This window comes from Pan troglodytes, chromosome 21 (assembly GCF_028858775.2).
Source record: "Pan troglodytes isolate AG18354 chromosome 21, NHGRI_mPanTro3-v2.0_pri, whole genome shotgun sequence".
In the NCBI taxonomy this organism is placed as follows: domain Eukaryota; kingdom Metazoa; phylum Chordata; class Mammalia; order Primates; family Hominidae; genus Pan; species Pan troglodytes.
In genome coordinates this window covers 14,562,433-14,578,089 of record NC_072419.2, presented here as the reverse complement: position 1 = coordinate 14,578,089, position 15,657 = coordinate 14,562,433, and the positions used below count along the sequence as shown (strand labels likewise).

Sequence of the window (15,657 nt, the reverse complement as noted above, 5' to 3'; positions counted from 1 at the left end):
ATTAGCCATGCATAGAAGCATTTTCCATGAATATAGATACAATTGGAATCCAAAAATATCTTGTGGTATTGGTTATAAATTGCAGGCTTCTACTTTATTACTTTTGTTAATTATAGTTATGTAATCATTTTAAAATAAGTAATACACTTACATGGCCCCAAAAAAATTCACTTTAAAATCTCCATCTTATCCTGATCTCAGCTCTCCTGCATCCCTAAAATACTGTTGTGTATCCTTCTAAAAGGAAGGATTAAGTTGGCTACTTGAAATCCACTCACTTTTGGATTTTTTTTTTTTAGGGGACATGTCCCTAGGAGAAAGGCAGGGAATCTAGTCTAACTTCCAAGTCATCTGGACCTCAAGATAAACAGACTTAACTGATATTTATAGGAGGAAGAGGCATTATCTCTGAAGGGCCATTAGAAGGCAGTCCTGGCTTAGGATACCATAGTAAATAGAACCCTGAATCACTCAGGAGGGGGAGCTCCCAGGAGTTCAAGTAGGCTGGGCATGGGCAGTATCCAGGTCTATAATGGAAATGCTTCACAGTTCTGTAATTTCACCAAAAGAAAGGCTTTCTAGGTGGCAGCACCTGTGGAGCCACCATGACTCCCCAGGCCTCTCTGCTGCATCTGAGTGTTTTAATTGCATAGGCCCTTGCCATTCCTAAATAAAGCATGCCGTAGGGAAATGTATCTCTGATTTGTGACAGTCTGTATGTTACCTGGACTCCTAAAGGATGATTAAGCACATACATACATACATACATACTTTTATTCTTTTCCTAACCCTTTTTACACCAATGGTGGTATAGTATAAATACTGTTCTATAATTTGATTTTTTTTCCTGTTAATTTGAAAATCTTACAAAAGCTAAAAAGAAAAGACAAAAGGAGAGTCAATCACTTATAATACTACCAAAATATTTGTCCTTGTGCTTTTTACATATTTTGCTTTAAGTTTCAGAGACAAATGAGGTGACTACAAACTTCATTAGCAAAGATGCATGGAAACAGGTACTTTCATACATTGCTTACAGGGGCATAATTGAGACAAACTCCATGGAGCACCATTGCTGTGGAGCACCTGGCTGTCAAAATTAAGATGCATATTTCCTTGAAGTCAGCAATTCTACTTCTAGAAAACTATTCTACAGATGTACTTACAAATATGCAATGCAGTGTATGTACAAGATTTTCCTTGCAACGTTATTTACAGGAGTAAAAGCTTAGAAACTACCTAAATGCCATCAATGGAAAATTGATTCAATTAGTCATAAATACATAGAAGCCATTAAAAAATGAGGAAGCTTTTTGTGTCCTGATGTCGAAATGTCTACAAAATGAGCTGGGTGTGACGGCTTACGCCTGTAATCCCAGTATTTTGGGAGGCTGAGGTGGGTGGATCACCTGAGGCCAGGAGTTTGAGAACAGCCTGGCCCAACATGGTGAAACCGTCTCTACTAAAATTACGAAAAATTCTCCTGGCGTAGTGGCATATGCCTGTAGTCTCAGCTATTCAGGAGGCTGAGGCAGGAGAATCATTTGAACTCAGGAGGGAGAGGTTGCAGTGAGCCGAGATCGCACCACAGCACCACTCTGTAGCCTGGACTACAGAGATTCTGTCTCAGAAAAAAAAAAAAGAAAAAGAAATGTCTACAAACTGTATTAGCTACAGCACACACTACAATGCTTTTTGTTAACCACTAGAAAACCTTTCAATTTCATTAACCACTAGCAAGCTGTTGGTGTATACCCTTCAACTATTTTTTCTTTCTGATTAAACATATATTTTTCCAACATGATATCACACTAAATGGGCTACTTTATAACCTATTTATTATAATTTCCTAAATGATCAACATTATATCATGTTAATAAACTTCAACAACACGAATTTCAAATACTTTAATTAAAGGAAAATCCAAATATTGGAATGTATACAAACCACAAGCACGTAGCTTGATAAATTATGAAAGAGTGAACAACCCACTTCAGAACATCCATGATAACCCTACATCCTCTCTCTTAACTTGTTCACGAATTCACAGTGTTTGAAATAGAATCCCATATTAACAAGTGGAAGTGTTCGATATATATTCTAAATCTTGTCTTTTGGAGACTACAAAATAGTTTTCATTAGCAATAGAAGGAGAGCTATGGCTTTAATTTCTGTCAATAAATTAACTGCAGCTTATTTTACTATGCTCTTCTTAATAAAACCTCAGCTGATCATTTGCAAATATGAACTTATGAGATGTCTATGACGTATGTGAAGCTGAAGTTATCCATATAAACTCACATGACTAAAAGTCATAAAGGCCTGTGATGAATTAAAGCCACAAACAATATTCAAATATCTTTTATATGGTTGACACTGGGCTATAGGCTGCACCTACAAACTTTATTATTCAGTACATCTTCAACAAGGACATTTCTAAGTCACCTAAAAGATAGTGATTTGAAGGAAGTAATTTAAAAAGATGTCCAAATACTAAATGATGCTTTAAAAAACAGTACATTTTGTGGAAATCATGTTTCTTGGAAACCTACTAGTCCACAGAAAATTGATAGGTGCATTATCGAAGAAAAAATTAATCAAGAGGATAAAATAACCTAGAAAATCTTCAGAAATACAAGTAAAATTTGCCAAATCGGTACACATAATTGCTCTTGTTAGCGTGCCATAATTCGCCTTTATAAATGGTGTGGTCTATCCATGTATAATAGGAAGCCCACGAGGCTCATGTTTATCTGTGTTCCCAGCTTTCCACTTGGCTGCTGAAGTGAAGTCTGTTTTGTCTTCTTCAGTCTCTTCTCTCCCATCCTTGAGAGAATGTGTAACTTCAGTGGCTCTTGTTGAAGGAAGAGAGGAACAAGAGACCAAGGTCTAAGAAAAGTGTTATGTTTTTTAGGGGTGTGTGTGTGTATGTGTGTGTATGTGCATGCATTAGAGAAAGACTTAAGAACAGCTTTGATGTAGAAGGTATTGGGTAGGAAAAGAAATAGAATTTTATTTTATTTATTTATTTATTTATTTTAAGAAGCACTATGTGGCTTAAGTGTCCCTTTCAAAAGACTTGAGAAATACAAGTATTTTGAGATTACTTTTGAGTGTGGCATTGTATTCTTGCAACGGGATGAAACCACATGATTTATAATTCTTCATGCATCATAAATGCAAAATCTGAGCTTTAATACATAAGGAACATTTATTAACAAACTGATGTATGCCGATTAAATATTGAAATTCAGCATGCATTTGTCATATTCAGGATTTCATGTTTATAAAACGCTAGACTAAACACATTCTTTGTGTTGGATCTTTGAATGAAAGAAGAAAGTTTTAAATAAACAAAATACATTTTATTTTACAAACTGAAATTGAAGAAGTGTTTGATAGTGAAATATGTTCAGGAAACACTAATTTATAGTCTCATTCCATTTCTGCAGATATGTTTCTACAAAAGTGGTTAATTGATTAAACAACTTTAGCTTGCTATATTTGAGTGTTTCTAAGTGTTAGCATACTTAACATATTTTTCTTTACAACCTGAAGAAACCATATCCAATTCTTCAGTAGTGCTCCATTTTCAGATATTTTACCACTCATTTCTATAAGACATGTAAGGAAAAAAAATGCAATCTTAACCAACTCTTCCATATAATTTATTGCATGAGACTTGCATATTCTTGATATCGAAACACAAAGAAGCCAGAAAAATAAAGGAAAATTAAGACTCATTTCCAGTCATTAACATAATGCAAAAATCTTAGACCAAATATTGGCAAATTGAATCCAAGAATTTATAAAAGGGATACTGTGGGGAAAAGCAAGAGAGATCAGATTGTTACTGTGTCTATGTAGAAAGAAGTAGACATAGGAGACTCCATTTTGTTCTGTACTAAGAAAAATTCTTCTGCCTTGAGATTCTGTTCATCTATAACCTTACCCCCAACCCCGTGCTCTCTGAAACATGTGCTGTGTCAACTCAGAGTTAAATGGATTAAGGGCGGTGCAAGATGTGCTTTGTTAAACAGATGCTTGAAGGCAGCATGCTCCTTAAGAGTCATCACCACTCCCTAATCTCAAGTACCCAGGGACACAAAAACTGCGGAAGGCCGCAGGGACCTCTGCCTAGGAAAGCCAGGTATTGTCCAAGGTTTCTCCCCATGTGATAGTCTGAAATATGGCCTCGTGGGAAGGGAAAGACCTGACCGTCCCCCAGCCCGACACCCGTAAAGGGTCTGTGCTGAGGAGGATTAGTAAAAGAGGAAGGAATGCCTCTTGCAGTTGAGACAAGAGGAAGGCATCTGTCTCCTGCCTGTCCCTGGGCAATGGAATGTCTCGGTATAAAACCCGATTGTATGCTCCATCTACTGAGATAGGGAAAAACCACCTTAGGGCCGGAGGTGGGACCTGCGGGCAGCAATACTGCTCTGTAAGGCATTGAGATGTTTATGTGTATGCATATCTAAAAGCACAGCACTTAATCCTTTACATTGTCTATGATGCAAAGACCTTTGTTCACGTGTTTGTCTGCTGACCCTCTCCCCACAATTGTCTTGTGACCCTGACACATCCCCCTTTTGGAGAAACACCCACAAATGATCAATAAATACTAAGGGAACTCAGAGGCTGGCGGGATCCTCCATAGGGGATCCTCCATATGCTGAACGCTGGTTCCCCGGGTCCCCTTATTTCTTTCTCTATACTTTGTCTCTGTGTCTTTTTCTTTCCCAAGTCTCTCGTTCCACCTTACGAGAAACACCCACAGGTGTGTAGGGGCAACCCACCCCTACAGGATACAGCATCATAACTAAACTGCTATTCTCACCTCCTTTTCTCTGGAATGATAGGTTACTTTAACATTAGAATGTCTGCTAATATAATTCAACACAGTAACCATTTGAAGGAAAAAATATGATATTTTTAAAAGGTGCAGAAACAGTGTTCGATAAAAGTCAACATTTATTCCTGACAATAATTCTAGGGATAGACAAGAATTGCTTAAACTGATTAAAGAGCATCTATGAAAAACCTATAGTAAGTGTCATACTTAACATCAAAACATTGAAAATCTTCCCTTTGATATAAAGAACTACACAATAATGCCACTACCACCTTTTCTAGTCAACTTTATACTAGAGGTCTTAAAGCGGTAAGGGAAGAATAAGAAGTAAATGGTATAAAGATGGGAAAGGAAGACTCATTATTCGTTTAGAATATATTTGTGTATGTAAAGAATCTAAAAGAGGCTTGTGTAACAAGTTACCACAAACCTAATGGCTTAAAAACCACACATTTATAATCTCATTGTTTATGGATCACAAGCCAAGGAGAATATAACAGGGTTCTCTGCTCATGACCTGAGTTGACCTGGGTGTTCTCATCTGGAGCTCAGGGGCCTTTTCCAAGTTCATTCATGTTGTTGGCAGAAATCAGTTTCTTGTGGTTGTAGGACTGAGGTCCTCAGCTGTTAGAGGCCATCTCTCTCCATAGCAGTTCACAGGGTGGTTGTTTGCTTTTTCAGGGTTAGCAGAAGCTGTTTTTTCAGGAAGAGCCCATTCACTCCTTAAGAGCTCTTAATTGATTAGGCCAGGCCTGTCCAGAATAAGCCCGTGTTGATTAGCTCAAAGTCAGCTAATTGGAGACCTTAATCACATCTGCAAAATCCTTTTATCTTTGCCACACAGCTAAACCTATTCATGGAGTGACATCCCATCATACTCACAGGCCCTGCCCACACGCAAAGGGAGTGCCCACCAGAGAGCAGAAATCTTAGGGATCATCTTAGAACTCTTCTGGCCACAAAGCTTCAGACAATTTTTTAAAAATTAGTAAGAGTTTAGCAAGATTGGTGTTTATAAAACTTATATACATATACAAAAACATTTGTATTTTTATGTACCAGAAATACAGTTTGAAAAAAATGATAAAAAGACCATTTAAAATAGAATTAAAAGTTGAATAATTAGTAGTTAATATGACGAATAATTGTATAATCTATATAGAGAAAATATAAAACTTTAATGAAGGACGTTAAGGTGTATTAAAAGGAGTACTCTACCTGAATTTATATAACCAATGCAACCCCAATAAAACTAATAAGCAATTTTTGTTTGTTTGATTTTAGGATTAGCTAAAATGAAATAATTCTAAAATGTATATGAAAAAATAGAAAAGAACACCCAAGGAACTAATAAAGAAGACAAAGGGGTACAATTTTATCTATCAGATATCAAAATGTGCCATGAAATATACTAATTAAAACAGTATGGTGTTAGTACAGGAAAGACAAATAGTTCAATGAAACAAAACAGACAACTCAGAAATTGAATTACATGTGTACCAATAGACTACCACAGAGTGGTAGATTACTAGGGAAAGTTACTACAGTTCACTAAGTGTTTCTGGTACAACTGGGGACCCATTTGAGAAAAGATTAAATTAAACTCCTACTTCACAGTATTAAAAAGTTAAAGAGTGAAAAGGCCTGAAAAAATGAAGGCACAATTGGAAAACTTTTAGGGATAATATAGGAAAAGTAGCTTTGTAGCCTTACATTAAGGAAAAAAAAATTATTAAATAGGTCACAAAAGGTACTAACAAAAAGAAAAGTGTAGGTAAATACATTAAAAACTTTAAGAAATTGTATTAATCAAAATGACATCTAGGGACTGGTGATTATTAGAGAGCAGCAAACATTACTGAGGCAAATTTTTCATACACTGAAGTTGTTTTTCTTGTTTCCTTAATGTACAATTTGAGGCACACAATTGGTATAGAATATTATACCAATATTTCATTTCCATTTACTCTTACCTTAAAATTGACACATGCCAGTCTCCCAATATCATGTAATCAGAAAGTATAATAAAAAAAATGAAAGGGGGAAATAATTACAAAACGTAAGCTGTTGTGATTTGAGTCCACTGAAGGTTTTACAATAACAGCATGGCTAGTCCTAATCACAATTGCTTTAACCCCAAAAGGAATCATCCAACAAACTGTATTGGTATAAAATGTATATTTCTGATCAGCAGTATGTATGAACTGCTTTTCATATACATATGTCATTTGTTTTTTGTTCTTCTATAAGTAATATAATATTCCATATTTTCCAGCTGGTTTGAATATCTTTTTCTTAATTATTTGTAGAACTTTTTGAATTTCAGTGACACTAAACCTTTGAGTGCTATCTATAGTTCAGATCATTTCACCTGGTTTGACTTTGCTTGATGTTTTTTTAATTGTGTGGCAAATTTCCTAAAGCCCTTTTATAGCTTCTGTGTTTCATATGTTACGTAGGAAGGCTTTGCCCACTAGATGATTATATAATTATTTTCCAAACACTTTTCCAAGAGCAGTTTAAATTTTGTGCTCTTTCATTAGTGGATCTAGAACTTATTTTGGATATAGATTGAGGTAGAGATATACTTTTTTTTCTTAATGAAGAGGAAATTGTTCTAACACTATTGTATATTAGTCCAATTTCTCCCACTGGTTTGAAATGTCATGTGTGAGCATTATTATGTTCATCAATATTTAGTTCCCATGTTAGACCATCTTTTCTTTCTTTTAGGCGAGGTCTTATGATTAGTTCTGGCCAATGGCCTATGAGCTGGATTGGTAGGTGTTACTTGTGGATAAGAAAGAAAAAGCTTCTTGCCGCCTTTTACATTTCTGTGATCATGGAAAAAGTTTCATGTTGAGACAGCAGAGATACAAGATTTAAGCAATGTGTATTGTGTAGACCCTCCCCAAGTTATAGTTTCCCTACAGAACCTCTTCGTCCCAAAGTCAATTTTGCACAAAAGAGAACTTAGCTTTTTGAGTTAAGCCTCTGAGATTTTAGGGGTTGTTTTTTTACTGCTGCTTAAGTCTATCTTATCCTGACTAATATACCACCTTTAACATATCTAAATACCCGTAAGCGTATGGTTTTGTTTTTTGAGTCTTCATTCTGAACCATTCATTTATTTGCTTCTTCTCATGTCAATACCTCCCTCTTCAATTGTAACTTTATAGCAGATTTTAATATCTAAGAGGGCCAAGACCTACATCATTATTCGTTTTCAAAATCCTGTTGGCTGGTTTTAAGCATTATTTTTAAGGTAGATCTTTAGAATTCTATAGAAGAGAACTTGGTGAGATTTGCAATGGTATTGCATTAGATTTATAGATTTATAGATTAATTTATGATAATTGTCATATAAGGTCCTGCAGTTTTTTCTATGTCTTTTATATTTCTATTAGTTTTTTGAAACATAAGGGTTTTTTTTTTGCTATTGAATGAGATCTTTGTCTACACTACATTTTAAAATTAATTCTAAGCAGTGTACAGGAAAATAATTGATTTGTATGTTTCTCTTGCATGTAACTGCTCTTTTCCTCAGCTCATTCATTAGTTCTGAAAATAATTAGATGATTTTCTTGCACCATGACATTGTCCTGGGGTTGCTTCTTAGAGGCTTATCAAGTCTTCTGGATTTGTCTCTAGGCACAAGCCTGGGTGCAATTCAGTGTATTTTCATCATTCATGGTTTCTTCTACCATCTGTTCTAGGAAATATTACTGTGTCCTATTTAAATTCTCCATTCTACCTCTTGTTCCTGTAAGGCATTTAGCAAATCTGTTTGTGTAATTAAATTTTTGTACTATTATTACTTTATGGACTAATTTTACAGCATTGCTTAACTTATTTAATATTTCCACACTGGTTTTACCATCTTCGTTAGGAAAACCATCGTATAACTATACCCTATTATTACAGAGTTTGTAATCTGAATATCATCTCCTTATCTTTCATTGATTATCCTCTTAATATCAAGTCCTGACCTACTTTTATCAAGGCATTGTCTATAGCTATGTATTAAAATTTTCTACCATTAGAATATAAGTTTTATCCCTCTTGGTAAATCGTTTCCTACTCCATTATTCAAGGGTAAAATAGGTGTGTTTACATAATTCTCAACATACACTTTTGAATCTTTTTTTCAATAAGCTTAACAAAAATTCTGTAACATTTAATGAACACTTAAATACCAAGGCATCAATCCATCTACCCGCCCACAGGCTTGAAAATCATTTTCTCCAATACCTTTGCATAAGATGCATCTTACAGGACCTACTCACAGAAGGTAAAAACGGAGAGGCAGTTCTTACTCTGCTCTCTGAAAATATCACCTCCCCTCCAAAATAAAGAACTCTCAGCTGTTCATAAATAAGTATTCAAAGGAAGGCAGTGAGTTAGTCAAAATAGGCTAGACTATGCTTCAGTGACAATTCCAAATTTTCAGAGTGGCTTTTTGATAGTATGGCTGCAATTTATTTTGCTGCTTCTTATTAAAGGATAGTCTAATTCCTCTCCCCTTCAGTCTGGTGTGTCTTCAGTGCCTTGACTAATAGAATGAGGTAGAAACCACACTCTTAGACTTCCAGAGCAATGCAGTTTCCACCTTCTGGGAACTCTTGCTCTAGAGAAATTAAGTATGACAGCCCTCAAACTGCCATGCTGAAGGAAGCCGAAGCCAGCCACATGGAGAGACTGCGTGCATAAGAGCAATGCCTGTGCAGTCCCCAGCTGTTCCAGCCAGCCTACACTAAGTGCCAGATGTGGGTGCAAGGGACTTCAACTAATTCTGGCCTCGGCCTCCAGGGGTCTGCCACCATATAAAAGAGTACAAGCAAATATAGCCCAGCTGAGCTCTTGAACCCCCAAAACCATGAAAGGTGAGTTTTGGGATGGTTGATTAGGCAGAAATAGTTAACCTGAATAATCTCTCATAGTGAAAACGTATTTCTTACCTTTGTAAAGTCCTTTTAAGAATCCTGGGAACCACCCAATGCTGCTATTCTCCACCAGGCAGCTCAGCAATTTAGGCTGCTCTGGTCTTGTAGACTCTTAGATCATGATCTTTTCTCTAAAATTTCCACGGCAGGAGAACAGAACACTGGGACATTTTGTGCCGGTGATTAAATACTTCAGCCTGGAAATGATACATACCCACCCCTTCCATTTGTAGCCCATTGGCCAATTCATATAAATATGACTAACTTCTGAGGGGTGTAGGAGCATCCTCCTCTGTGGGGCAGGGAAAGAGAGGGGGACTAGATAGGATCTACCACACTCTTCTTCCCCTCTCTCCTGCTAATGATGTTACTTCATTAGAGTCCTAGGAATTCCTTTGCCTACTAGGAACCACATATTTTTGTGCAATCATAGCTGCCCTGCAGTGCCACCATCACTCTGGGGGAAAAAGCCCTTTCTCCTAGTACCAGGTACCAATCTTCTTAAACCTGTAAATCCACGTTTTAAACATAAACATGGATCACACACTGACCTAGCATAGCATTACAGCATAACAAATTGCCCCAAATCTTAGTGGCTTGATATTATGTAACAACATTGATTACCTCACAGTTTCCGTGGGTGGAGGTCCCAGCTAAGCTAAGCTTTGCCCCCTGGTTCTGGGTCATTTATAAGGCTCACCCGTCTCAAGAGCACTGGTGACAGATTTGCTTCTAGGTCACTCATGTGGTTGTTTGAAGATCCAGTTCTTTGAGGGCTGTTGGGCTGAGGTGTCAGTTGCTTAGGCTGCAGACCTCCCTTGTCACTTGGAGCTCTCCACACAGAGTCGCAGAGTGAGTGTGCAAGAGGAAAAGAAGGTTCCAGCAAAATGGAAGTCTCAGGTTTTTGTAACCTTAAAAGAGAAGTGATAATCCATCAGTTTTCCCATCTTCTGTTAGAAGTGGGTCACCAGGCCCAACCCACACTCAAGAGGAAAGGATCACACAAGGGCCTGAATACCAGGAGGGAGAGATCTTGGGAGGAGTGCCAGAAGCTGTCTATCCCAAGTACACCTATATGATGGGTATTCTGCAATACAGGGGACACAAAGATATACAAGGTAAAGCCCTTGACCTTGAAGAGTTTTTAGTAGTGGTTGGAGGAGTGAGGGTAGAGGGTGATAGCTACATATAAATACATTATACTGTGAAAGGTATGTGGTGAAGTTATTGTATTAGTCCATTTTCATGCTGTTGATAAAGACATACCCGAGACTGGGTAATTTATACAGGAAAAAGTGTTTATTCAACTCACAGTTCCTCATGGCTGGGGAAGCCTCACAATCATGGTGGAAGGCAAGGAGGAGTAAGTCATGTCTTACATGGATGGCAGCAGGCCAAAAGAGAGACAGCTTGTGCAGGGAAATTACCATTTTTAAAACCATCAGATCTCACGAGACTTATTCACTATCACGAGAACAACATGGGAAAGACCCACCCCCATGATTCAATTATCTCCCATGGGGTCCCTCCCACAACACGTGGGAATTAGGGGAGCTACAAAATGAGATTTGGATGGGGACACAGAGCCAAACCATATCAGTTATACAGAAGAGCAATTGGATCTGAGAAGAGACAGCAGCTCATTCTGCATGAGCTATCAGAGGTACAGTGTGGACTACATGACAGAGACTGAATGATTCACTGGACAACTGGAGAAGAGTGTTCTAATCAGAATGAAGGAGCAAGGAGACACTGAAGTACACAATGTGCTTTGGGAATGGGGAGTAGCTTTGTGTTACTAGGACACAGAGAACTCTGGGAATAGTGGAATGTAAAGTGGGCAAAACTGAAGCTGGGCTGTGAGAGGCATTGTGTATCATGCTAAGTGAAGTTAACTTTAGTATAGGAAAAATAGACATTACAGCGTATTGTTGCCTCCAAATAATAATATTAGTGTTGGCAATATTGTGGCAAAAACCACAATTATGTTTGCACCAACCTAATATATAAGCTTTTTGAGTTAGAATATGTGCTAGGCATTATTCTTATCTCATATAATCTTCACAGCCACCTTTTGAAGCAGGTTCTATTACTACCCGTATTTTAAGAGAACTTTGGTGTTGACTAGTTTTAGCCCCAAATCACATGGCTAGGAAGTGTCAGGGTTAAGATGCCAATCATGGTCTGACAGCAACAGGTCCCTTACCCTGGTCTATGACTCCTTACGGCAAGGTCAGTCCCATACTTCCTTGCTACTTTCTTCCTACCATCCTTAGTCTGAAGGCTAAGACTTCAGTTTTTGTTAAAGATAGGAAATGCTTTGGTAATGGCTGTCTTTTATGCTGCAGATGCTCTCTCTCCTTTTAGCTTTTCATTTTGTAAATTTTCCAACATATGCATGAGTAGGTAAAGTAGCAAAATGAACTTAGCTTCAACACTGACTGATGTTGCACCACTTTTCTTTCACCTATCTTCTTTCCATTCCCTATATTTTATTTCTGGAGTATTGTAAAACAAATTCTACACATCATTCTATCATGAAAGTGATAAAATGACAGAATTCCTGTTTATGAGTCACTTCTTTTTATAAGCACAGTAAAATGTTTTCCATTGAGTTTATGGAATTGATATGTATGTACTTAATAACAGTGAGTCTTAGTAGCATTCATTGCAAAGACATTTCCTTAAATTTCAATAGTTTGTAAACCCTTGAGTGTTTTAGTTTAATGATAAGGGCTGGGTCCACATAGTTTTTAGCTAATACTAATTAATGCATAATGCAGGCCAGATCTTCTCTTCAGGCAAAATTAATTTCCCTCTCCTATAAGTATTGATTGAAATTTGCTCTCATGTGCCCTGAAGTACTTTTAGTCTTATTGCTGTCTTTGTTTTAAGCCGAGGGCAGAAACCACATCCTTTTCATGATCTATTAACCACACTACCGAGGTTCATGGTTTGCACAACTAGTAAACACATATAAAGCACCCTTTGAGAAAGCTTCCTCATCCTTTAATTGTAATCCAGTCTTATATATTAACGGTGTGGTGGTCCCAAGGTACAGATTCATCTAATGTGACCTGGAAAGAAATTTGGAAATCACTTAAGGCTACCCTCATTTTAGATCTGACAAAACTGTAGTCAAGAGAAATGTGAGGTCCATTTTACTGCAGGTGGCAATAGTCTTAACTGACTCATTTTATCGGTTAGTACCCATGTTTTTAAGAGTTTCTATGAAATTAACATTTTTTGTAAAAAAAAATGCAATTGCACAGGCTAGTTTCATCAATATCCTAAATTAGTGATGCTTCAGTATACACATGTAGAGAGTACTTAAATTTTCCTCTCTCTTCAGCAAGAGATACTCACCACGTCCCTCCATTTTTCATTAAACATACGTGTACTTTGCAGCCCGTTGCTTTTATATTTGCTATCATTGAAGAGGGGATGGATTTTAAAATTACTTGCCATGTTTCCCTTTAGAGAAGCCCACACGCGCCAACCCTGCCCTTATTGGAGGCCTGGGCAGCAGCGGTGCATGCTCTAACTTGGGCAACATTGGGTCATCTGTTTATTGTCAGCTTGGCGGTCAGGAAGAAAGGGCGGTGGTTGCTGGGGTAACCGACACCCCGGGCAACGGCAAGTGGGGGCGGGAGGGGGCGTGGCCTCGACGGGCAAGCGGCGATAAGAGGTGGCGTCCTCCGCGGCATTGCGAGCACCGCCTGTCTGCGCCGCCAGGCGTAGGCGGGGTGGCCCTTGCGTCTCCCGCTTCCTTGAAAAACCCGGGCGGGCGAGCGAGGCTGCGGGCCGGCCGCTGCCCTTCCCCACACTCCCCGCCGAGAAGCCTCGCTCGGCGCCCAACATGGCGGGTGGGCGCTGCGGCCCGCAGCTAACGGCGCTCCTGGCCGCCTGGATCGCGGCTGTGGCGGCGACGGCAGGCCCCGAGGAGGCCGCGCTGCCGCCGGAGCAGAGCCGGGTCCAGCCCATGACCGCCTCCAACTGGACGCTGGTGATGGAGGGCGAGTGGATGCTGAAATTGTGAGTGTGCCCGCCCGCCCCGGACGCCGCAGTGTCCTCGCGGGCGTCACCCTCCCAAGCCCGCGCGGCCCGGTGGCGATCCCGCATTGCCGCTTGGGCTCAACCTAAAACCCCGGACCAGGCTTGCCAACAACCTGCGGCGCCGGTGCCGGGCCGCTTGCGATCCTGCACTGCCGCTGGGCTCGACCTGGGGTCCGCGGACCCGCCTTACCAACGACCTGCGGCTGTGGGGCCGGGCCGCTCGCGCCGCGCATGCGCGCCGAGCCCTCGCGGTGACAGCCGAGGGTGCAGCGCGTCCTCTTGCTTTGGGGGACAGTGTTTTCGGGGTGGAGTGGGCAGCTTCCCATAGGGAGGAGAAGGGAAGGGAGAAAATCTGCAAGCAAACTGTGTGCTTTTAGATACGGATATGTATTGGAAGAGAAGGGACATTCAGTGACATCCATGTGCAGTATGAATACGTAGCACAGGCTAAGCAAGTTACCTGTTGAAGAAATTGCAGCACGGTGAAGGCAGGCCATTTGTGTCGTAGTCTTCCGTTTGAAGACCTTGAGATGTCATTGTGAAAATAAAACATAAATATGGATGCCTTTTAAATTTTACAATATGATTTCAAATAAATGTTGATATTTATTATAACTTGTAAAGGTAGGACTTTCTGAGTAATATTAATAATTGTGCCATAAAGAAAAGAAGATACGCATTGTCCCTTTTAACAATAGAAGGCAAATGGTGGATAGTGCCTTTTCTTTAAGGAGATGGGAAACTACAGTTTTGAGTTAGGAGAAAGAAAGGGATTTGTTGATTATAGTTTAACCTTATAATAGGAAGTGACCATTTGAAAGAGGCTTGCAGTGGACGGTGGGCAGATGTCTGAGCGGGCTTGAGAGACCATCATGGTGGGCTTGCAGGGAAAATGAAGAATGTCCCGGGAAATGATTGCTGAGACTCTCTCTCTCTCTGTCTCTCTCTCTCTCTCTGTCTCTCTCTCTCTCCCCCCCCCCAACTCCTTTACACCCTACCTGCCCCCCTCCCGCCCCCACCCCCCAAACATAAAATCTTTCAGGAAATTGCCACATCTCTTTAGCCTGTGGTTTCTGGCAATCTGTATACTACTATTGAATCTTTGTTTTACGTTGAGGACACAGAGAGAAAATTGGATCTTTCCTTTATCCAAGACCAAGTTTTGATTCTTTCAATTTAAATTGCAAGCAGGTGCCTATGGAGTGAAAACCTCAGTGTGAGATCAGAGCCAAAATTTATGTCACACAGCAGATTACATTGCTCGAAGAACATAAGGCATATCACCCCTTCAAATGTGCATTTACCTCTTAGTCACAAAGAAGGGGATATTTTAGACCTCCAAATGAAATACCCTTGGTGTCATAATAAATCAGTGAAATTATTAAAGGGGACTGTAGACATGAATTATTAAAATATTCCACTTAACTATTTTTGGAAGAAGGTGAGGGGGTCATATTCTATTTGAGAAACTTTTAAAATAAGTGGAGCTGTGTTAAGACTTCCATGTTTGTAATAATTTTAAGAGTTTGAGATAAACTGCATTTTGTCAGCCAATACTACAGAAAGTTCTCTTTTCAGTAGGTGCTTACAAAATGGACTTTTTCCTAGATGTCATCTTTCAGGGTAAAACTGAGTTTGCATATGTATGTAACGAAAGTTAAAACAGAAAGGCCTCCTCCTTTTTAATGACCTCAACTCCTCTATGGTTCCTTTTGGAATTGCTTTTTTTTTTGTAATAGAATTAAGAACACTAAAGCCTCAATAAGTTTTTAAGTGAGTGAGAGCCAACAACATCTGTGCTTGGCC

At 39.2% G+C, this 15,657-nt stretch overlaps 1 protein-coding gene and 1 long non-coding RNA gene across 4 annotated transcripts in view; one reads left to right on the top strand and one right to left on the bottom strand.

The window, feature by feature from the left end:
* Positions 1-3,650: 3,650 nt before the first annotated feature.
* On the bottom strand, positions 3,651-14,097 carry LOC104003510 (uncharacterized). 2 transcript variants are annotated; one of them, XR_008541200.2, is made up of 5 exons: positions 13,965-14,088; positions 10,496-10,706; positions 9,811-9,992; positions 6,826-7,686; positions 3,651-5,604 (listed from the first exon to the last, which is right to left on the bottom strand). It is a non-coding gene; the product is annotated as an uncharacterized LOC104003510 (long non-coding RNA). The 2 variants fall into 2 exon arrangements; XR_010154378.1 differs by having other exon boundaries at positions 3,653-5,604; positions 6,826-6,847; positions 13,965-14,097.
* TMX4 (thioredoxin related transmembrane protein 4) overlaps positions 13,438-15,657 on the top strand; it is a 38,719-nt gene continuing 36,499 nt past the window's right edge. Inside the window, exon 1 of one of the 2 annotated variants that reach the window (XM_009436633.5) lies at positions 13,438-13,830. In XM_009436633.5, the coding sequence (XP_009434908.1) occupies positions 13,655-13,830 (176 nt within the window). In that variant the 5' untranslated portion in view covers positions 13,438-13,654. 2 annotated transcript variants of the gene reach the window in all.